The following is a 23,100-nucleotide window of genomic DNA, read 5'->3' as shown; positions in this document are numbered from 1 at the left end:
TCTAGCTGTCTTTCTTCCCTTCTCTGTCTCCCCCTCTCCATTTCCTTTCTGCACATACATTTCTTTACATGAGATGTAGACCAAACATCACAAACTTTCAAAAATCAATAATCAAATACAAATTTTACAGATTTTTGAAAATTGGGAATATAATATATAGCTCGGCTAAATAGGCGGGGGTAATTATAAAGGACATTAATTAAATTTTCCTGGTCCGTTCTTTAACTATGTCTGCTCTCGCTTATAACGATAAGCATGGTGTAACCTAGAGCAAAAGGAATTATTTTACAGTACAGCCCCCCCCCCCCGAAAAAATGCCCCCCCCCCAAAAAAAACAAAGAAGGGCCGGAAAAGGGAGAAGAAGAAAAAGCAAAGGGAGAAAAGGAAAGCTTTATTGTTTTTAAAAGAATAAAAACCTAAACAAGATGTTCTAATTCTCTCTCTTCATACAAAGTTTTGCTTCTGCACTCTGCGCGGGGGAAAAACATCAAAATTGCCTTTCCCTTTGTTTACCACACCTTTTTTCTACTCCGTTTTCCCGGCCATGGGAATCACATTCTTGCCAGAAATTATAAAGTAAAGACAATGAAAAGTATTTTTTATTGCACTGCATGACGCAAATGTATATAATTTGGCTCTTCTGTTCCTTGCACTCCCCGACATGGGCGGAAATCCCAGGGGACAGGGGGTCGTGTCTCCCCTACTCTAAATAGTAGGGGAATCGACACAATATCAAATGTCCCCCCTACTATTTGTGGTACTTTATGACGGTAAGAAATACATCATTCAAAATCGAAATAAAACTGTATTTTTAGGACGAGATGACCTTACTTTTGGGACGCATACATTCGTAATTCCGAAGCTTCGTAATTCCAAAGGTTCGGTTATTCCGAAGGTTCGTATTTCCGAAGGTTCGTATTTCCGAAGGTTCGTAATTCCGAAGGTTCGTCAATCCGAAAACGAAATAAGGTTCGTAATTCCGAAGGTTCGTTAATCCGAAAACGAAATAAGGTTCGTAATTCCGAAGGTTCGTTAATCCGAAAACGAAATAAGGTTCGTTAATCCGAAAATTGAATAAGGTTCGTATTTCCGAAAATGAAAATTATTCATTTTGGTAACAAACACGGATGTAATACTAATAATAGCTGGGAGAACAGTTTTCAGAACTGAAGTGGCTTTCCCTGGGTAAATAATATCATCAAAAGTTTTATAATTTTAGGCCTACATGAAATTTCCAAAAGTTTGAGCACGTGATTCGCTGGCAACATCTCACAAGGATGCCCTTTTAACAGTAATTGACCAAATATAGGCAAATTTTACATTTTCCCCCAAACCGCTGCGCGCTACGCTCGCAGAAATGAAACGTAAATATATATTAACTTACCAATCAGAGATCACTTTAACAAATTTTTGCTCAACTTAATTATTACAAAACACACAACCTCTTTACACAGATGATAATATTATGGCGAAAATATCCGTTTGCACCAAAATGCCCCTATTGCCCCCTTTTTTTGGCTCCCCCAAAGGAAAATACGTTCCGCCGCCACTAGTTGAAACACGCATCGTCTTCATGGCTAACTGCAAAAAGTTCTTAAAATGTCCCCTTTAGATCATCTAGGTCAGAGCTTATATTTAAAATTTCTGTTCGCGCTTCTTGCTCGCAGTTATTATCTAGTTACATAGGCATCTCGTTTTGCATGAAGATCACAAACATATTGCCCATCATTTTAAAAAATATAGCTAAATATATATATATATATTATATATATAGCTAATTATTGACTGTTAGGACTGCCCTTTCAAAATACAAACAAAAATCAACTTTAAGCTGCCGATCGAGGAAAATATGGCTGAAAAAAATTCCCCCCCCCCCCATTTGACAAGTTGGATCCGCCGGGAGGGAGGCAGGGCGCACTTGCACCCCAAAAATGAAATAAAAAACAGGGAAATGCATATTTTTCCAAAAATGGGAAAGATCCTTTTTCAAAAATAAATATGCTGTTTTTCATGTTTTCGAAATAAAATACTTTTTTAAAGTAAAGTTTTCAGGCTGGAATATTGCAAATTTTCAGCTTGCGCTTCGCACTCTCAGTTATTCGATTGGTGAAATATGTATCCTAAAGAGGTCACTAAATTCTTTCTTTAAGTTTCCTTTTCTGGTAAGTATGTTTAAGCTCGCGTTTTGCGCTCGTGTTAATTCTTTAGTTAGATGTACATCTTTTTAGTGACAGCAGAAATCTGCTCGGATTTTTAAAAACTTATTTCCATTTTGATTGAAATTCCCTAAAGTTTTAGCTTGTGATTCACGCTCGCAACACCTCGCAATAATGCCATTTAAAGAATAATTGACCCCCAAAACGAGTTTTATAACTTCACCTTTGATTTTTTTTTTCACCAAGCCGCTCGCTCATTAGCTCTCCTGAAAAATAAAGGCTAAATACACATTTTGCCATAATAAGAAGTCATTTCAAAAAAGTTTTTTTGATAATCTTAAGGTGAAAATATCACCAAAGTGCCCATTTTGACGTATGAGTTTCATTTTTTGGCTTTACCCCCCAAACGAAAATTCGTTTGGCCGCCCTTGCCTTCCCATCCTCATAACAATTGAACGGCAAGTGTCCACCACCCCCCCCCCCTTGCCTCTGCTTTCCCGGTTTTCATTTTTCGGATTAACGAACCTTATTTTGTTTTCGGATTAACGAACCTTATTTTGTTTTCGGATTAACGAACCTTATTTCGTTTTCGGATTAACGAACCTTATTTCGTTTTCGGATTAACGAACCTTCGGAAAAACGAACCTTATTTCGTTTTCGGATTATCGAACCTTCGGAAAAACGAACCTTATTTCGTTTTCGGATTAACGAACCTTCGGAACAACGAACCCTATTTCGTTTTCGGATTATCGAACCTTCGGAACAACGAACCTTATTTCGTTTTCGGATTATCGAACCTTCGGAATAACGAACCGTCGGAATAACGCCACAAATGTTCGGATTAACGAACCCTTTTTCTTTTAGGCAATTTACGTGTTTCGGAATTACGAACCTTCGGAATAAAGAACCTTCGGAATTACGAAGTGTAACCGTTTTGGGATGATAACCCCCCCCCCCTTTTTTGTTTTTGCTTGTCAAATTTTCCAGCCCCTTGTCGCCCCTACCTTTTGGGAGAGATTTCCGCCCCTGCTCCCCGAGTCCCCATATGGTATATTTTTGCAAAGTATCTGCTCAAAGGGGGAAGCATTAAACTCGTGCCGTACTTTATGAAAAGTAGGTACGATGAAACTTAATATTCCATATCGCTGCACATCCATCTCCTGTCCTGTTTTGCGCCATTGATTTGAAATTCTGAATATTACTGAAGTTTCTTAATCATACAAAAGGAAGCGCTAAACATATTATGAGCGAAATTGCACAATTTTTTTCTTCCAAAGTTAGTCACAGAAGTTTCCGTGCTTCGTGTGCATGGGAAAGGAAAAGTCCCTATTCTAGCTTGCATCATTTCTTTCATAATTTGAACTATATTTTTTATTCTTACTATCTAAGAAACATCAATTAGAGTTCAATGCCTTTCATGAGAAGAAATATGATCCCCTCTGCTGCATATACCCACTTTCTACTGTTTTGCCAGTTCAAAAAAATAATATGGCCAAAGTTTTTAAAATTAAATCTGATGTAAGGTCGGAATTTTATACCACTTCTGTTCTAATTTTTTTTAACAAAACGTCTAAGATTTCATGCATCGAGCGGTAAGAGGAATTATTTTGAATTCCTCAATCTTTTCCCATTTTTGCCTGCAGGGCGCTCATCTTTTCTTTTGAAAACAAGTTTTGTTTTTAATCACAGCAGGTCAATTGAATTCGAGTTAATAAGGGTATAAGAGACGTCTTCTTTTGATTTGAATTTGATGATCTATCAAAAACTGTGCTCTCCGCGAGGGAGGGGGGAAACTCCCCAGCCCCCTCCCTGCATCCCCCCTAGGGAGCGCGCTTCGCACGCTCTGTGTTAGGCGGTTGGTTAGCACCAAAAGGTTGGCACGCCTCGCGTGCACCATGGACCTATTACGAATGCGTGCACTTCCCGCCCACTCCAAAATTAAATCCTGGCTACGCGGCTGTTACAGTACCCCCCCCCCCCTCAAAAAAGAGAAAAATATTAAATTTTAACCTGTAGTGTGAATCTGCAAACTAAGAAATAAAACTAAAGACCATCCCAATATTCCCAAATTAAATTGCCCAAGGGAGGCAAGAATATGGTCTTTCATGGACAGCCTCCATTGGAGACAAAACTTATAGTCTCTCGACATTCATCCATTCATAATAGATTTCAACATGAAACCATTTTCTGCATTCCTTCTATTCATCCAAATCAATTTACCACCTTTCTTTCTTATCACCCCACCTCTCTCTCTCCTATTTTAGCTTCATTCTTTCTAAAATAAATATTTGAAAAATTGTTTGATAAAAAAAGACTTGTCATCCTGATTACATTAAAGGACAAGTCCACCCAAACAAAAATTTGATTTGAATAAAAAGAGAAAAACCACCAAGCATCACACTGAAAATTTCATCAAAATCGGATATATGAGAAAGTTATATTTTAAAGTTTCACTTCATTTCACAAAACAGTTATATACACATCGGTATGCAAATGAGGAGACTGATGACGTCATCCACTCACTCACTATTTCTTTTATATTTTATTATATGAAATATTCCAATTTCTCCACATTGTCAAGTGAAACAGCGATTAATTCCACCCTAAACATGTGGAATTAGCATTGTTTAATACTATATGGTTCAGTCAAGTTAGTCCTTGTGGTCAAATCTGTAAAAAATGAAATATTGTATAATTCAAACAATAAAAACAAAAGAAAAAGTGAGTGATGGACATCATCGACTGACTCATTTCTATGTTACTGAGTTGTGCATATCATTGTTTTGTGAAAAATTAATAAAACTTCAAGTCGGCCATAACTTTCCTATTCTATATCCGATTTTGATGTAATTTTCAGCAGTATGCTAGTTTGATTTTTCTCTATTTATTCAAATCAACATTTTCCTGGGGTGGACTTGACCTTTAAGAATACAATGATTACACACAGAAAAATAAATCACAAACACATTACATTCATCTGCATATTCTATATTAATAGTACATTTCTTACAATATATACACTTTAGAACATAAATAGATATGTACATGACAAAGGGAACAATTTGAAGAAAAAAAATCTATGAGAATCAACAAGATGCATATGGAACAGTACACCTAATATTATATTTATCAGTCTAAAAAATATGAAAAAATTAAAAACAAGTTTGATTTGAACTGAACAGAAGTGTGTTCCAGACGAGGACTAAAACTGGATAGAAAAAATCCCATATGTAGTCGAAGTTCAAATCAATCACAGTATAATTGTAAAAATTTATGAAACCTGTCAGAAACTTCTAATTTCATTTTTTTTTTCTTGACACTATGCTGCTCACTAAGACTATGGCCCTTAATTATTCTGAACTTCTGGTTTAACTTAGGCAATGGTCTCGCTATGTACCAATTTTATGGGAAGCCAAATGTGTCAACCTTAATTTTGTTTATATTTACTGCGCTCTTTCCTCTTGAAAGCTATTCTAATTATTATCCCCACACATTTCTGATTAAACTGAATCTACAAGTTTAGAGATTTTGTCACAGCTGGCTTTCCATAGTTAAACCACAACCAGGGTCCCATAACATGGGTTAGCCATTGATCGCACAATTGATTTTCAACGATTGATTGTACTCTGTAGTCAATGGAATCAATCGTAGAAAATTGTTCTATGTTCATTACGGGCCCCGGCAGAGTTTAATTTAAACCAGAGTTCAGAATACGAGCCCCGGATACGAGCTAGCCTATGTATCGTTTTTAAACCCAAAACAGAGTGGTGTACTCTTCTTCATGACAAACTTCATGAACTCTCAGAATGTATGGGCCCCGTCATACAAAGAGTTGCGATCAATCGTAACTATGGAATGCCAGCAAAGTCAACAGCATAGAAAAAAGCATGTATGTTAAAAAAAATTATAAATATGAATATATATCCATAAATTCATATAATTCTTGACAATTTAATGTGTTCTCCTTTGTTTAAAAAGAACATTTTGCAATTTCCTTATGTATAAAAATTATGATACTGATGGATTTCCATAGAGTAACGATTGATTGGATCAATCGTAACTCTTTGTAAGATGGGGCTCTGCACTGACATAATCGAATCAAAGGGGGTGCTGGGGCACATACCCCTCCCCATTTTCATTCAAAATTTGCATGTGCCTGCTCTTTTTTAAGAGTGCCTCCCTTTTTGGTGTTAAAAACCCTTTTTGCTTCTTAAATTTCTTTTTATACACAGCTGCATCTTCTTTTGGAACAAGATTATTTTTCATACGTTTTCAGAAAATCTTGAAGAAATTTACCCAACGTCTATGCCCTCCCCCCTCCCAAAAAAGTCCTGAATCTACTCATGTAATGAGAATCCATAGAATATTTTCTCAGTGATTAAATCATAACAAGTACAGAGTTACAAAGATAAACTAGATTATCTCCATGAGATCTACACTTGAGATAGTACAGAGATTATCAAAGCCTTGAAGACTCAATTAAAAAAACATTTCTTTGCCATTTTCTAGGATCCATTCCATTCACTAAGAAGATTCATACATAACAAGTGGTCTTGACAAACTGAATTAAATGAGATCTAGAGGAATATTTGTCAACAAAAAAATCTTCCTATACATTCATTATTTTATATCCACGAGTACTGCTAAGTACCTCAAATATATAATGTAAAGTCATATGGTAGCAATGAATCTAGGTTTTATCCAGATGATAGTCGTACTCATACAAGGATATATTTTCGAGGATACTACTTATGATGCTGTCCTTCTAATTCGTCTTTTACAATCCCAGACATTCATCAATCGAGTACTCGAGTTATACAGGCAAACTTGATGTGAAGTTTGGCAACATAAATAATGAGTCAAGCCTGTTTATAAAGACCATTTGAGGTAGCCATACCATGCATACACAAAGGCCTGAATTTACAAAGGTGGTTTTGAAAACCCACGGTTGAGTCCATGGTTTATGCAGATTACCTGTATAAATTATACATTAATGAGTCCACTCTTCAACCAGTGGACTCATTAATTCAAAACAGTGGACTCATGAATAAAAAAGCGTGGATAACCACAGCAACAGGCATCAATTTGGTGCACTGGGACAAAAGTGTGCATCAGCATTGGAATTCAATAATGTGCGGTAAAATAAGCATAATATATGCATTAAATCTAATCATAAACCATGGACTCGACCGTGAGTTTTCAAAACCATCTTTGTGAATTCGGGCCAAAGGCTCTGAAGCATGGCATATGGTTGTGCTAATCCAAGGCTGACAAGAGAAGTGGTCTTCATGAGTAGGTGGTCTTCATGATTAACTGACAGGTTCCTTTTATGCATGTTCCAATGTGAAAAATAATTCTTGGGAAACCAACGTGTAGTCTTTATAAACAGGTGGTCCTTAAAGGGATGGTCCGGGCTGAAAATATTTATATCTAAATAAATAGAGTAGAATTCACAGAGCAAAATGCTGAAATTTCATCAAAATCGGATAACAAATAGCAAAGTTATTGAATTCTAAAGTTTATCAATATTTTGTGAAAACGGTTAAACATCGTCATGAATATTCATTAGGTGGGCTGATGATGTCACATCTCCACTTTCCTTTTCTTATGTCATTATATGAAATCATAAATGTTTAATTTTTCATACATGTGCAAATGATGTGTCTCCATTATGATGAAATAAGTTGTGGCAATAAATAACTAATGCACTTTATTCAGTTGTCAATCCAATTGTTTTAGTTCTTGGTAGAATTTTTTTGAGTAAACCTAATTTCATTTAATGAAATACAAAAGAACAAGTGGGGATATGACATCATCAGCCCTCCTATTGAATATTCATAAAGACATGTCTAGAACTGTTTCACCGGTATAATGCAAATTTTAGAAATTCAATAACTTCATTATTTGTTATCCGATTTTGATCAAATTTTCAGTATTTTGCTCTGTGAATTTTACTTTATAAATTATTATATCTCCAGGTTAGACCATCCCATTAAAGGCCACCGCACACCTTACGACCCGACCGGTCACCGACTGGCTTGCGACTGGGTGAGGGGAGATGTAACGTCACAGCGCTTGTCAGCTTCAGAGTCGTAGACCGGTCAGAGACAAGTCGCAAGGAAAATCGTAAGGATTTGACATGTCGAATCCTTATGACTGGATCGCTAGCTCAATCCAACTTCCAGCCAATCAGACAGCTGAGATGCACGACGCATATATGATAAACAACGCGCATACGCAGTAGTAAGTGCACTTTCTCATTTGCTTTGCCAAAAAGCAAAAGGCGCATGCATGAGTCGCAGATCGGATCGCAAGGTGTGCGGTGTCGAGGCTTATGACTACCTTGCGGTTCATCTCCCCTCACTCAGTCGCAAGCCAATCGCCGACCAGACAGGGTCGTAAGGTGTGCGGTGGCCTTAAGGCATTCCTGTTTTGTATAAGAATTCATGTAGTGATAAATGGTAATGTCACTCTCTCAGAGAGACATGGTGGCCTCACATCATTTCCCTTGTGTCCGAAGCAGCTTGCAGTGATTGAAACAGTCAGATTATTCCCTGGATGCCATGCCGTTCACACAAACTTTATTCACAAAGACAAAGTGGTCATACCCAGACTTTATAACGAACTTGAGATGCCTTGCACTTGAATTCTCCCCCTGAAAGAAAAAATGTTGGATAAATAAATGGTGGTTAATAATGACTTTACATTTTTCTTTTGCTGCTATAATTGATGCTAATTTGATCTTGCTTTATGATGAATATCTTTACTGATTTTCTTATTAATCTGTATTTTCAAATATAAAACACACATTAACAAGTTTTCTTATAAGTGTTGAATGATAAATGTATGATATTGAATAAATGAATATATTAAATTATTCAATAACTAAAAAAATTAATTTAAAATATAAATAAATAAACAAATAAATCAATAAATGAATAAATAAATAAATAAACAAATTGATCAATCAATCAACAATAAGATAAAAGGTTATATAAATAATTAGGTGATCTGTCATTCGACAGATCAACTATTAATTTCGTAAGAATTTTCTTTTTTATTTATTATTTCTTAACTTTTATTTTTCCACCCTTTTCTTGTTACCATAAAATCTCCAAATCTACATCATCAATTATCTTCATAATATCATCAGATATGGGGACTTATCATGTCATGTGAACGAAACAAGTTCAAGGTCAAAAGGTCATCATGACGTCATCTAGACGCCATTTTGTAAAATCACATTATCAATCGTATCTTCATTATCGTTTATCAAAAATTAACCATATTTACATCACATTAACTTCAGGTCAAGGGTCAACTGTCCATGTCATCAAAGGTCATGTAAAGGTCACGACGTGCGCGTACGCGCGCGTCAAAATTTTAAAATACTCAAAATCGCTTTTTGACCAAAGTAGAGTATGTTTCAGGTCATTTTAAGCATTTCAAAAATTTGCGCGCGCGCACGGTTACGCGCGCGTTCCCGCGCGTTCCCGCGCGTAACGGCACTATAAAACATAGGATCGCCATTTTTTTCATATCAATGCACCGATGATATAATTCTGAACAATTTGATACCTTGATCAACCTTCTACGACAAGTAATAAAGGAATTAGCCTCCATCAAAGTTTACAGCACGCGCGCGCGCGCACTAACCATAGACAATATATGTGCAAAAACATGCCTATACAAAATTTATTATAGCTCTTAAGGTAGTCCGTTGACCCCCATTTTTTTTTTCATATTCGAATAGAGTATGGATGGGAGATGTGATTTCATGTCTCATTTGACCCGAAATTTTATCATGACGTCATCAAAATGGCGTCGGAACTCAAAATTCCCATTTTGCTACTTATGACGTCATCATAATTATGCAAATTTGACTCTAACTCTGTAAATATTTGTCAATTTTCGCTCAGTTTTCAATATGTTGTAGCTGAGAACATGCTCTTCTTAATTTGATGGCTTAATTCACTTTTAAAGGAATGGATCATCCTGAAAAATGGCAAGTTATAGAGGCATGTCATTTTCGCTCATTTTGTGTGCAATCTCTATGGGAAATGACTTTTTCTCAAAACTGGATTTTACATTCCTCTATTTCACGAGCCATATCTCCATTTCTGTTTGTTGGTTTTCTCTGAGCTTTGAGTATGTTGTAGCTGACATTGTAAGCTATCGTAAATGTGGTCTCCATTTTCCGATCAGATGCCGGGATCATGCCCGTATTTCACTTGCAAAATTGGATTTCAGATCTTCTCGTTTTGCTTATGTGTTAAGTCTATGGGAAGCGTGTAGCTCAATGGGTAAGGCATCAGACTTGCGTCCTTAGGGTCCCCGGTTCGAACCCAAAAGTGGACATAAATTTTTTTTCTTTTCAACATTTCGCAAATGTTCCTTAATCACCATTACAAGGTATATAAGTTCAAATATCGCACAATTAGGTAGATTAAAATCGTTTTTAATAAGCCTATAACATGTACAATGTGTATCGCCTACATCTACATGTATTTCACATATTCTCATTTCCCTCTTTTTCAAGAGTATTCAACATATTCTTTTCGTAAGAAAAGTTCAGTTTTCATCATGATGATCATATTTATCTCAATAAACATGCTGATTGTCTTCGTGTTCATAAAATCAGAGACAGATCACCTAATTCGTCCTCATGACGAATTAAAATTCTAGTTAGGTGGTCTGTCATGAATATGACAGATCACCTATTATATTCGTCAGAATTTTCTTTATTTTTATTGCCAAAGCTAGTAACCACTTTATCTCAATATCGGGCATGTCATTTTCCTTGATTTTCATGTCATGTATGGCAATCATTATGGACATGCGAAACGAAACTTTTCAAGGTTATCAAATCATGATGACGTCATCTAGGCGCCATTTTGTGAAATTAAATGATTGATCATATCATCGCAACTAATCATCAAAAATCATCCATATTTGCATCATATCAAGTTCAGGTGACAAGTCATCAGGACATGTCAAGAGAGGTCATGCAAAGGTCACGACGCGCACGTACGCGCGCGTAAAAATTTGAAAATTCTCCAAATCAACCGTGGTCCAGTTTGGGTACGTTTCAGGCCATTTTGAGCATGTCAAGAATTTGCGCGCGCGCAGGTATGCATGCGCGTTCTTGCTCCTACCATCGGTATGCCTCTTCGAGTCGTCATTTATTTTATGTCTGTCCATTGTCCATTATCTTCTGATTAATTTGATACCTCATTCAGCCTCTTACGACCAATCATACCGGAATGCGCGTCCATTCAAATTTGCATTGCACGCGCGTGCAAACTCGCAAAATAAGTCATAAGTGGGCAAAAATATGCCTATATAAAATTCACTGTAGCTCTTCAGGGAGTCCGTTGACCCCCAATTTTTTTTTCCTATTCGAATAGAGTATGAATGGGAGATATGATTTCATGACACATTTGACCCTTAAAAACATCGTGACGTCATCAAGATGGCGTCGGAACTAAAAATTAACGTTTTCTGTTTCATGATGTCACCACACTCATGTAAATTGATTCTAATTCCGTAAATATTGGTCTTTTCTCGCCAAATTTTCAATATGTTTTAGCTTAAAATGTATCCTTTAGGTAATATGTCCATTGGTTTATTTCAAAGCTTGTACTACTCTCAAAACTAGAATTTGTAGAGGTTTGTCATCATGCAAATTTTCGACTTGGAAAAATTTACATTGACAATAAGTTTCCCGTTTTGCACAAGCAGTCCGTCGAAAACAATTGTGGTCGACTGGATAACGCACCTGACTGGTAATGCAGGGGTCGGTGGTTCAAACCTCGCTCGACTCTTTTTTTTTTTTTTTTTTAACCCTTTTTAGGTGGTCTGTCATGAATATGACAGATCACCTATTATATTCGTCAGAATTTTCTTTATTTTTATTGCCAAAGCTAGTAACCACTTTATCTCAATATCGGGCATGTCAATTTCCTTGATTTTCATGTCATGTATGGCAATCATTATGGACATGCGAAACGAAACTTTTCAAGGTTATCCAATCATGATGACGTCATCTAGGCGCCATTTTGTGAAATTAAATGATTGATCATAATTTTATCATCGCAACTAATCATCAAAAATCATCCATATTTGCATCATATCAAGTTCAGGTGACAAGTCATCAGGACATGTCAAGAGAGGTCATGCAAAGGTCATGACGCGCACGTACGCGCGCGTCAAAATTTGAAAATTCTCCAAATCAACCGTGGTCAAGTTTGGGTACGTTTCAGGCCATTTTGAGCATGTCAAGAATTTGCGCGCGCGCAGGTATGCATGCGCGTTCTTGCTCCTACCATCGGTATGCCTCTTCGAGTCGTCATTTATTTTATGTCTGTCCATTGTCCATTATCTTCTGATTAATTTGATACCTCATTCAGCCTCTTACGACCAATAATACCGGAATGCGCGTCCATTCAAATTTGCATTGCACGCGCGTGCAAACTCGCAAAATAAGTCATAAGTGGGCAAAAATATGCCTATATAAAATTCACTGCAGCTCTTCAGGGAGTCCGTTGACCCCCAATTTTTCCTCACTCGTCGATATAGTCAATATCTCATCTGGAAATTGCATAAATACCACAAAATAACCTTAAAAAATAAAAATTACACATTTTCGCAAAATATACGTCAACGTATTTATGCATATTTGACCGTATTTTCGTTATCAGTGGTCAGTTTTCTCTCAAATTTTGATATGTTGTAGTCGAAACAATTCTCTACAAATAACGTGTGAATAATTTTCACTTTTGACCACAGCATCATTGTGGAATTGTGACCTGTTTAAATTTTTTCAAATTTTTTCTGGGCCTAATTTCTGAGAATTTTTTAAAGAAAATGTTTTATTAATCAATTTTACGGTCTTCCTGTAAATTTCAAGCCAACTGGTTTTGCGGTTTTTCACGTAGGACATTTTTCGTAGTTTTTCCGGAACTTTTTAAGAGGTAATTCTAACATTGTAAAACATCATTTATGTATTGTCTTAGGAAACGCTACAATATTGAAACGCTATTGTGTTGAAAAATTTCATTCCGGACATTATGTGGAAATTTCCGGATTTTTGCCGGATAAATATAACATATAACAAATTTTTAGATACCTTCTGTGAAATTAAAAATTATGCAATTTACTTAAATACACATTTTCCGAAATTTTGCGGGAAAATTGCCTGTATTTGAATCTTTCACCTGACTTTTTTTGAAAGTCTTTAAGAAAGAATTTTCAAGTTAATGTTAAAGCAATACACAATTATTAAATGGATATTGAAAATTCTTGACGGAAAAAATAATGTTAAATGTTTAAGAATTTCAGACATTTTGCAAACATTTCTCCCCCCCAAAAAAAAAAAAAAAATCTACTTAATTCTTTCATCAGATACATCACTGATCAGTTTTGAAGTGAATGCTGTGAAATTGTAGCATTGTGAAATTTCTCATTAAAAATGAGTCAAATTTACCAGAAGTTTTGAACATTGTGAAAATTCTTGTTTGAAAGCTTAAAAGAAAAACTGTTGACAGAATACAGAATTTTTAAAAAGATTTTGCATACAAAACATGAAACTGTAGATTAAAATTAGCTGCTCTTAAAATGAAGGCTCGATCCTTTCATAGCGCAATTTTGGAAAGCCAATTTCGGTAAATCGTATCAAATTTTTGAGGAGTTTTTAAGGCATTTTACGTGCTCCAAACTTCATGTCGTATTTACCGTATTGCATTATCATTGTAATCATGACGGTTGTCATCACCACATTAATAATCACATTTAGCAATGGTAAAAAATTATTGCTATGATGTCTATGATCAAGATTATCAATCATATCTAAAAAAAAATCATTTCATACAACATCAGCCGACACTGAATGAAAATCATGACAGACCACCTAATTCGTCCTCATGACGAATTAAAATCTAGTTAATATTAAATTTCTTTGACCAAGAAACACTCTCATCTTGTACTTTGCAACTTAAGAGGAGAACAAACTTATGTACATGAAATTCAGAACACTTTATGAACACAATACAAATAAGACAGTAATTGCGTAAAATCATGAGAAAATACAAATAAGACAGTAATTGCGTAAAATCATGAGAAATTCCACTCACAGGAAATTCCTCTGTTTGTAATGAAGCATCCGATGGACCCAAGTCTTTTTCACAAAACGGCTCAAAGTTGACAGGTTCATTCTCCACACTGCGTTCTATGGCTAAACCTTTCACTGTGAATAAAGAAAAGAGAAGAGAGGTACTACACACTTTTTCACACAGTATATTTTCTAATAAATCTTTTTCATTCATTTTGAACTGCTATAGCTAGTCTAGAAACCAAACATGCTTCATTTTTTTATATGGTTGAACTCTGAAAGTATTGAAACAACCAAAAAAAACTTTCTTGGGATTGGCCGCTGAGCCGTTACCATGGTAATTACCAAAACAACAAAAGTCCCCATACTTTAATGAATGTTGCCACAGCCAGCTAGGTCTTTCTTTCAATTAAATGCATATTTGTGATAGATAATATTCAAAAACATGATTCAATATTTCGCAAGGCATACGGACAGAAAAGGAAAAGAAAAAATATAACATCTTAAAGTTCGGCTCTTTTGCTTTATTTAAAAAAGAATCATTAGTAATACAAATAAGTGCTCTTGTGTTTGTACCATGGCTTCCTTGTCGGTGCATCAGAGCATTTTAGCAAGCACTTCACAGACACTTTCTATGACAGATAATCTTTTGTCAAAGCCCTTCATAACAAAGCAGTCTTTGTTGAAAATCAGTGAATCAAAACAGCAGTGTCGTTCTGCGGAGCGTTTCATGAAAGGACTTGTCAGATTTTATTTTCTATTTTTTCCGACAGTTACTATAGTAACAGTGCCTCTCAGCCAATCAGAATCAAGGAAAGATGTCAGATCTGACAACTTGTCGGACAAAAATGTTGATAAAACGGTCCCCAGGACTCTGGACAAACGACATATCTGCAATATTTTGTCCAGTACGACATCTTTAAGGAGATGTGCTGTCCCAGTCCCCCAACTTTCCGCAATTACCTCTCATCTGTTCATCATGATTTGACAGGGAGTTTTGATAGATTCTAAACATTGCAGAAAGTGAAGAAAGCGTCTGCAAAATGAATGCTAAAATATGCTATTACGTCACGAGGCGGTAATGCACCAGCCCAAGTTTGCTCAATCTTGAGATTTCTGAGCAATCGGCCCTCTTCGTGATCAATTTCGAGATTCAAGAAACACCGTCTCTACCGTTGCAAGAAGAGTGATTCCTGCTTGAGCGATGCATCGATGGATTATGGTCTCACCCCAAGAATAAATAATCCAGAGTGCGACTGAACCTGCCAATTTGCGGGGTTATTCGTAAAATAGCACGCCATTTTGCAAATATTCCCAAATTGACTTGGGATTGCAATCTCAAGATTAATCCTGCGAACTAGCACGAAAATTGCGTCTCCATTACAAATAATCTCCAGATTGTTCAGACCGGGATAATTTGCCAGATCAGAAATAGCACGCTAATTTGGAAACTCGGGCTGGTGCAGATGGCCCTTGGGAGTGTGCAAGGCAACCTACCCTGATAACAGTTGATTTTAATCTGTTCCAATGACATCAAAGACGTAAACGAGATGATGAACTCCTGTGGGAACAATCCGGTAGTGGCCCAGAATGTCTCTGATTTGCTAGAGAAATAGGTAAAACACAGTGAAAAAAAGTTCTCACATTATAGCACTGAAAACTAAAAAGCACACGTGTAGACTACCTATCCATAAAATTACAATTACCAGAAACTTTTTACCCTATAGTAAAATACAAGAAGTCAAATCAAAGTCAAGTTTTAAAGCTCTATTCTGCGCAACAATTACCTGGCCATGGAGGATTATTATTATTATTATTATTTATTTCGGCAATGAAAATTGAAAGAAATTGGTACAGTGTATACACATTATAAACATAACAGAGTATAGATTGAGCACCCACTGGACTGCCAGGGTCAAATAAAGTTAACTTAATTACTGTAGTCAATAAAGACCATTTGACCCTATCCAGTGGGTGCTTACATAAAACAGAAGCGGATAAAAGAGTGGGTATGAACAAAAATGTTTAAGATCAAGATTATCTCTTGTTACTGGGGTACTCTGACAATAAGCCAGTTCGTAGTTCCTTTTTGCGCATGATCAAAAGATTCTACGCATGATCAGAAGGTCATTTCTACTAAAATGACATGGTGCTTTAAAATCTAATGAGATAAGCACCAACTTTGATGTCTTGATTATTCATATATTCTTTTGAATTGTCGTTTTCATTTATATCCACAAAAAACAACAATGCTTCCACGAACGACTGGTATTTCAGTTTGCAAAGTACATTGTGCAACATGCTAAGATATGCGTTCAAAGTAGGAATGCAACAAATGCCTTCATTAAGTGTTCATTTGTGTGCTATTCTAGTCACCTGGTCTATTCAATTTCTTCATCCTGCTATGTAAGGCAATCTTACGTAATATCTTGCTTTGAATTCTGCCTATCTTAATCAAAGAAATGAAAGGTCATTTGACCAAAATTGTCCATGAAGTAATTACGAACTGGTCTATTCTCATCACCCCAAGTAACAAAAGAATAATTTCCAATGGCCAGGAGCCTGTTTCATAAAGGACTTGCAACTGTTATAAATTGCCATTATGGCATCTACCATGGAAACCTAGATTCTGATTGGCTGTGAGTCCTGAGTCTTGTTACCATGGTAGTTGCCATTATGACAAAGTTACAACAGTTGCAAGTTCTTTATGAAACTGGCCCCAGGTCTCTAATGCTGCACTACTGTAACAGCACAAGCTCGGTATGGAATCCTGGGGCCTGTTTCATGAAATGGTCTTTGGTAGAACCGCTCTAGAACGAGATATCACTCAACTATTTCACAAAGCCGTTTGGGCGATACGAAGAATGGTCCTTGGAAAGACACCTCCAGACATGTCCTTCGTAGGCATAATCTTCTTCGCACATCGCCCGCCACCGTCGGCATTGATAGAAAGTGCGTTTACGGCAAGTCACACTGACATATCACCATTTAACATTTTTGGCAAGTTATTTGATCACACTCCAAAGCATTTTATTTGAGATGGTGCAAAGTTATCTTTTATTTGGGGGATGTCATCAATTTCAGTGCAAGACAACACAAAATGGATGTCACTTTAGCTTCTTTGAGGGTAATCAAGGCCCAAATAATTTTTTTCTCTCTCACAGTCACAATCCTCCCTCTTTTCCCCATCCCTTTTCCAAATTTTTTCAACCAATCCCAATCTCAGTTTTTTAACCTGCGCCTGAGTCTTGAGGCGCCGGTCCAAAAATGTATTTTTCTAACTAAATAAACCACTACTATTGGGAATTACACACTCGAAATTTTGACGGAATAAAGCCATATTTATAATGGCTTTATGGTATGTATCCAACTTTTCCTTCTTAACTCTCTTAGATTATATATTACATAATTCTAACATTCTCCATATTTTTTTCCAATTGAATGGAGGTGACATTTGGAAGTCTTGCAAAAAATCACACCAATCCTTCTTTACATCATTATAATAAAGAATATCGGAAAGAGTTCCATATGCACCCCCAACCAAAATTTAAATAACAAGATTGTCGAGACTTCCAATTCGTTTACTTCAGATTTTTCTCTCATTTTTTTTTTACTGCTACTTACCTCAGTTGGAACTCGAACTCACCTCCTTTCATCCGCAGTCAAGACCTTTCCTGCTATGCTAGCGAGAAGTGCTGATAACCGAAGGGGCATTTTAACGATTATCAGCCCATAGTTCGACTAGTCTTGACTCATAGACCCTTTACTGACTAAATAAACCGATGTCTATGGACAATTACACACACTTGATCTTGCTCGAAATTTGACGGAATAAAGCCATATTTTGGTATGTATTTCCAGTTCCACTCCCCATCATATAGGCCCTATATTCTTATAATTTTTAGGGCTACATAACTGGCAGTACATAGGTAATATTATTCTGAACCTTCTCCATGTTTTTATTTTCATTTTTAGTGGGGGGCAGGTGCATACGAAACTCTTACCAGAATATCTTTACCCGTCTGGCACGCGTCCGGAATCATGATGTACTTTGTCACATGCGCGGCAAGTGCGATGCAAATTGTCTTTGGCAAAGACTTAAAGTTAAACTAAGTCCACTAAAAAAATGGTAGGCCTAGCCACTCCTAGTACCAATGAGGTCCAAACATTAACATGTATGGACCTCATAGGCGACATTACCCAAAAATATGGGTTAGACAATGCTGTTCTGATTTCCAACCCAAGACTTTGGTAAATGTACGCCTTAATACAAATTGGAGTTACATGATATGACTTTCATTTGGTGGGGATACATTAAAAGTATTAATTAAGTAGTTCAAATTAAAATATATTATCATTAAACTTACATTTCAGGCCCTTTTTGTTGATTTTCGGTGAGCGTTCCACACAGCTGCGACGAGTGATCAACTCCGAAGTGATACGCGAACTGGTCAGCTGATCGGTCAGGTGATCGGTAGATTATCTTTTTGTCAGACGTTCATAATTTATGTAAAGCGTATCAATCTTCAGTATCTTGATTCCAAAGTATCAGTATTGCAGATAAATGTCATTATTGATTGGAATCAGTGGCGGATCGGGGGGGGGGGGTGGGGGTGGGGGTGAGCATTTCTGCCCGATCCCCCTATTGAGATTTGTAGTAAATATTTTGGAATTAAATACGTTGTTCATATTAGTTATGCGACCCCTCCCTTATGATGATCACAGTATTATTTGTAATGGGGATATTTCGTTCATAATTATTCTTGTCTCTTCTTTCTCCTTTTTAGCCTTTTTTTGCTTGTTAAAACCTTTTTTCCTTTTTTTTTTGGGGGGGGGGCTCGCCAAATTTTACGTGGGTCAAAATTACCTTCATTTTTTTAGTGACAATCTTTTTTTCATTTGTCCAGTTCTACGCGAGACAAAATTACCTTCGATCATTATTATAGTTAAAAACTTTTTTTTATTTTTTATTTATTTATTTTTTTTTTTGGGGGGGGGGAGGTTGCCAAATATCACGCGAACGTTTGTCAGCTTTTACTGTTTTATTCGACTTATAATCAAATATTAAATGGGGCTTACCACAGTTTTTTTTTAAGTCAATTCATAAGAATATTCCTCCTCGGGATTTGAGCTTTCTTTCATGAAATATCAATTTTTTCATGATTACCAAAAATACTTAAAATTTTTTATCGGTGTATGCCTATAAAGCTTTAGCTCATGCGTTGCGCCTGCCATATTTTAATGCTGATCAACTTTATGCTTTTAATGAATTCCTAAAAACAATAAATTCTCAGATCATCAATTTTGTCGCAATCGAATAATTCGATTGCGTCTCTCTATCAGTTTTGAATATTCATAAAAAATATCAGCTCGTGCTTTTTGCTATAATATTTTGATTAGTAAATTCTTCTCTTATATAATCGAGTCGGATAGATAGATAGATAACTAGAGAGAGAGAGTTGGGGGGGGGTCCCTCAGCTACTTGTCCTCGCTTATTTGTTATTATTTGTTATTATGCTCATGTTGTGAGAGCTTTGTGTTTTCATATTTTTTTCTTTTTCAACCTTTTTATTGTCTCGGAGCTTCCCTCTATTTCTTTACACTATAATGTAGTCCTGTTTCAATCATTGGCGGCGGAAGCCCCAAATTTTAGGAGGGGACAACCTAAAAAATTTTGACAAGCAAAAAAAAAGGCTCTCAACCCAAACATTTTAGGGGGGACGTAGGAAAATAAATTGACAAGCAAAAAAAAAAAGGTCAACAACAAATTTAGGGGGGAACGTCCCCGCTTCCGCCGCCTATGGTTTCAATTCTTTTTTTGTTCTCATTTCAATGAAAACATCATTATTAAACTGACGTACATGTAGAAGACTTTATTACGAAATTTTGACATTGTTTTGTTTCATTTGTTTGGCTTTCTTTTTTTCTTCTCCTCATCTTCTTTTTCTTCTTACTTTTTCCCTTTCCTTATTTTCTCTTCAGTATTTCATTCAGGTATCCGCCAATTTATACAACACCAAGCATATAGAGGCGGATAATCAGTGAGGGAGCATGACGGTGTGCCGCTCTAAAAAAAAGGAGGAATATTGGAAGAAAAAAAAAAGAAGAAGGGATGGGGAAAAAATAAAGAAAAAAAAAGATGATGATGGCAATGACGATGATGAAAATTATCTTGGTGATGATGATGGTTGTGGTGACGGTTGTGGTGATGATGATGGTGATGCTAATGATAGTGGTGATGATGATGATGACGAGATGTAATTTTGTTATTTTGTCTTTTGAAAAAATTAAGTAGTGCAAAGTTGAATTCATTTAAAGTTTATTATGAAAATAGCAGAAAAAAAATTGGTATGCGTTCGAGGAAAATCCATCCCCCACCAATCTTTTTCAAAGGTAAGATTTTTTTTTTTGCCCGGGGGGGGGGGGGCCCTTCCATTCACGAGTGGATACCATGCGCGACCATGGGGTCTCGAAAAGCACCCTAAACACGTAATTTCCATATTCTGAAAATGCACCCCTTAACAAGTATTGGCGTGTGAAACCCTACCCTTAACAAGTATTGGAAACAAAACGATACTCTTGGCAAATATTCCCTGAAATGAACCCCTAAACAAGTACAGGAATGTTTTATTGTTACGGGTCCTTCGGTCGTCGGCTTTACCTTATTTGGTTTAGTACGACCCCACCTTCTACACCTCGCGCAAATCGGACTCTAAACACGAAGTGTTGGAGCAAAAAGGACATCCTTTATAAAACATTTTGATTTTGTTTTATCATCCCCGCAAATTAGACCCTAAACACGACGGTTTTCCTAGCGAATTAATAGATACCCTTTTTTCGTTATTTTTGTGTTTTTGACACCCTTATCACGTTACGTAGGTAACGTGCCCTATCGTGAAAAGGACATCCTTTTTACGTTTTTTTTTGGTCGCGCATGGTATCCACTCGTCAATGTAAGTGCCCCCCCCCCGGCCCCCCGGGTTTTTTTGTGACGGCGTAGGCCTTTGCAAGCAGCTATTATTATGGTAAAAAAGTAAATGAAATGTCAAGAAATACATGATAATGATTTTTATGGTACATTTTAGTAGGCCTATATCAATTCATACTTGTTATCAAAAAGAAAAAAGTGGGTCGTTACGGACCATTAAAAATGGGAAATTTGGGCATTTTATATTTAGGATAGAGCAACTGCTCGTTATAGACGTCACAATAAATCAAGCATTCTAAATTCATCAACTCCATTTTTTGTCAAATAACACCTTCATCGATATTTTGAAATGATTTTTCTCATATTTTCATCATCTTTTTATCAGGGTGAAATTCCCCTTTAATTTACAAAACAGATTCGCAAACAATATCAAGAGTAGTGGGAGGCAAGGGTGGAAATCTAAGGTAGGGGACCAGGGGCTGGAAAACAGGCAAAAAAAAAACAAAAACAAACTAACAAAAAAAACAAAAAGGAAGGTTTATCACCCCCAAAAGAAGGTCGTCTCGTCCAAAATACATGTTTTACTTCGATTTAAATGATGTAGGCCTATTTCTTTCCATCATATATAAAAGAACAAAAATAGTAGGGGGACATTTGATAATGTGCCCCTACTATTTTGGGTTAGGGGGAAGTGTCCCCCTGGGATTTGCGCCCATGTGGGTGGGGGGTGCTGCACCTCCTTTCGGAATCATTATGGAACAGTGTGAATAGTCGCTGTGATTTCGATCTCATACCTATAAAAAAAATAGAACAAAAGAACGCCTTGACCACAGGCCAAAATGCCTAACAATTTTTCCGCGGCATTAACAACTCTCGTAAGGGGCGCTCCATTTATAAATAGAGTTGCATGTGTAGCTGTCTATGGCAACAGAATCCATCGCAGAATTGAAGCCAGAAGCGTGGGAATTTGGCAGAAAATTCAAGAAAAGAACCGGTGAGTACCGATTTAAGAGTAATTATATATTCATTAACATTTATTGAATCATAAGAATAAAGATTTTTTATGGAAAGAAAGCTTAGTTCTAAGCTAGGGCTGCCCAAATGCGCGTGAGTGGAGTCTCAGTTTCTTAACACGGGTAAGTATTGCGGTGTCGCCTAGAGTGGGCCTAGCCCTAGGTAAATTAAAATTTAAATATAAAATATTTTCATCATAATCCATAATCCCATATTCATAATTTTCATAATATTTGGAATAGCAAGTACGATTGCATCTTGATTGCATCTCCTCTAGTTGTCATTTTTAAAGCAATGAAATAAAGATGTCCGGCATAGCCTAGGCCAGGCCTAGCCTAGGGTCCGAATACACTGCCATACTTTTGACTAGTTCAGTGGGTAAAACTGACACGGTATTGAACACCTGGGACTGAGTAAAGAATAAAGGAATAGTGCAAGCCCAATCAGGGCTATCTTAGTTCTTACCCGTCAATTATATTCTCCGGAGGAAAGTTTTCATCACTTGACGTTGAAATAGGCACTTGAGCCCCTGCTTCTGCTAGCGCTACGTCAAACATGATGACTGTGATGATTTACCGAAATTTGTCAGGTAATTTTTTTTTTATAATCCAAGTCCAAGAAAATATGCGTCACCCGTAACCACGGTGTTTGAGCAGTAGATGGCGTTCTTCCACTTCACTTTTATTTAGTCCATGAAGAGGTGCCGTGGCCGAGTGGTCTAACTAAGGCGCCTGGCTACACATGGAAAGTCCGGGGTTCGATCCCCGGCCGCGGCACCTATGCCCTTGAGCAAGATTTTTACTCTACAAATACTATTTTAACCTGCTTTCAAATAAATGGAAATGCTATATGATGCATTATTGGCAACGAGGTGACACTTGTTTAAAAAAAAA

At 36.6% G+C, this 23,100-nt stretch overlaps 1 protein-coding gene across 1 annotated transcript; it reads right to left on the bottom strand.

The window, feature by feature from the left end:
* Nucleotides 1-8,338: 8,338 nt before the first annotated feature.
* Nucleotides 8,339-22,872, bottom strand: LOC121424489 (intraflagellar transport protein 25 homolog). The gene is made up of 4 exons (XM_041620196.1): nucleotides 22,673-22,872; nucleotides 15,763-15,869; nucleotides 14,288-14,400; nucleotides 8,339-8,811 (listed from the first exon to the last, which is right to left on the bottom strand). Exons 1-4 carry the CDS (start codon nucleotides 22,762-22,764, stop codon nucleotides 8,704-8,706), a joined length of 420 nt encoding a protein of 139 aa, XP_041476130.1. The 5' UTR covers nucleotides 22,765-22,872; the 3' UTR covers nucleotides 8,339-8,703.
* Nucleotides 22,873-23,100: the final 228 nt, after the last annotated feature.

Source organism: Lytechinus variegatus, chromosome 11 (assembly GCF_018143015.1).
Source record: "Lytechinus variegatus isolate NC3 chromosome 11, Lvar_3.0, whole genome shotgun sequence".
NCBI lineage: Eukaryota > Metazoa > Echinodermata > Echinoidea > Temnopleuroida > Toxopneustidae > Lytechinus > Lytechinus variegatus.
The sequence above is the reverse complement of the archived record's forward strand: the minus strand, read 5'-3'. Positions and strand labels throughout refer to the sequence as shown.

Coding starts and splice junctions, on each gene's coding strand:
- LOC121424489 (XM_041620196.1), bottom strand. CDS start 22,764: ATGTTTGACGTAGCGCTAGCAGAAGCAGGGGCTCAAGTGCCTATTTCA. Junction 14,401..15,762: donor TAAAATCAACTGTTATCAGG/GTAGGTTGCCTT, acceptor CTTTATTCACAG/TGAAAGGTTTAGCCATAGAA. Junction 8,812..14,287: donor TACAAACAGAGGAATTTCCT/GTGAGTGGAATT, acceptor TTTTTCTTTCAG/GGGGAGAATTCAAGTGCAAG.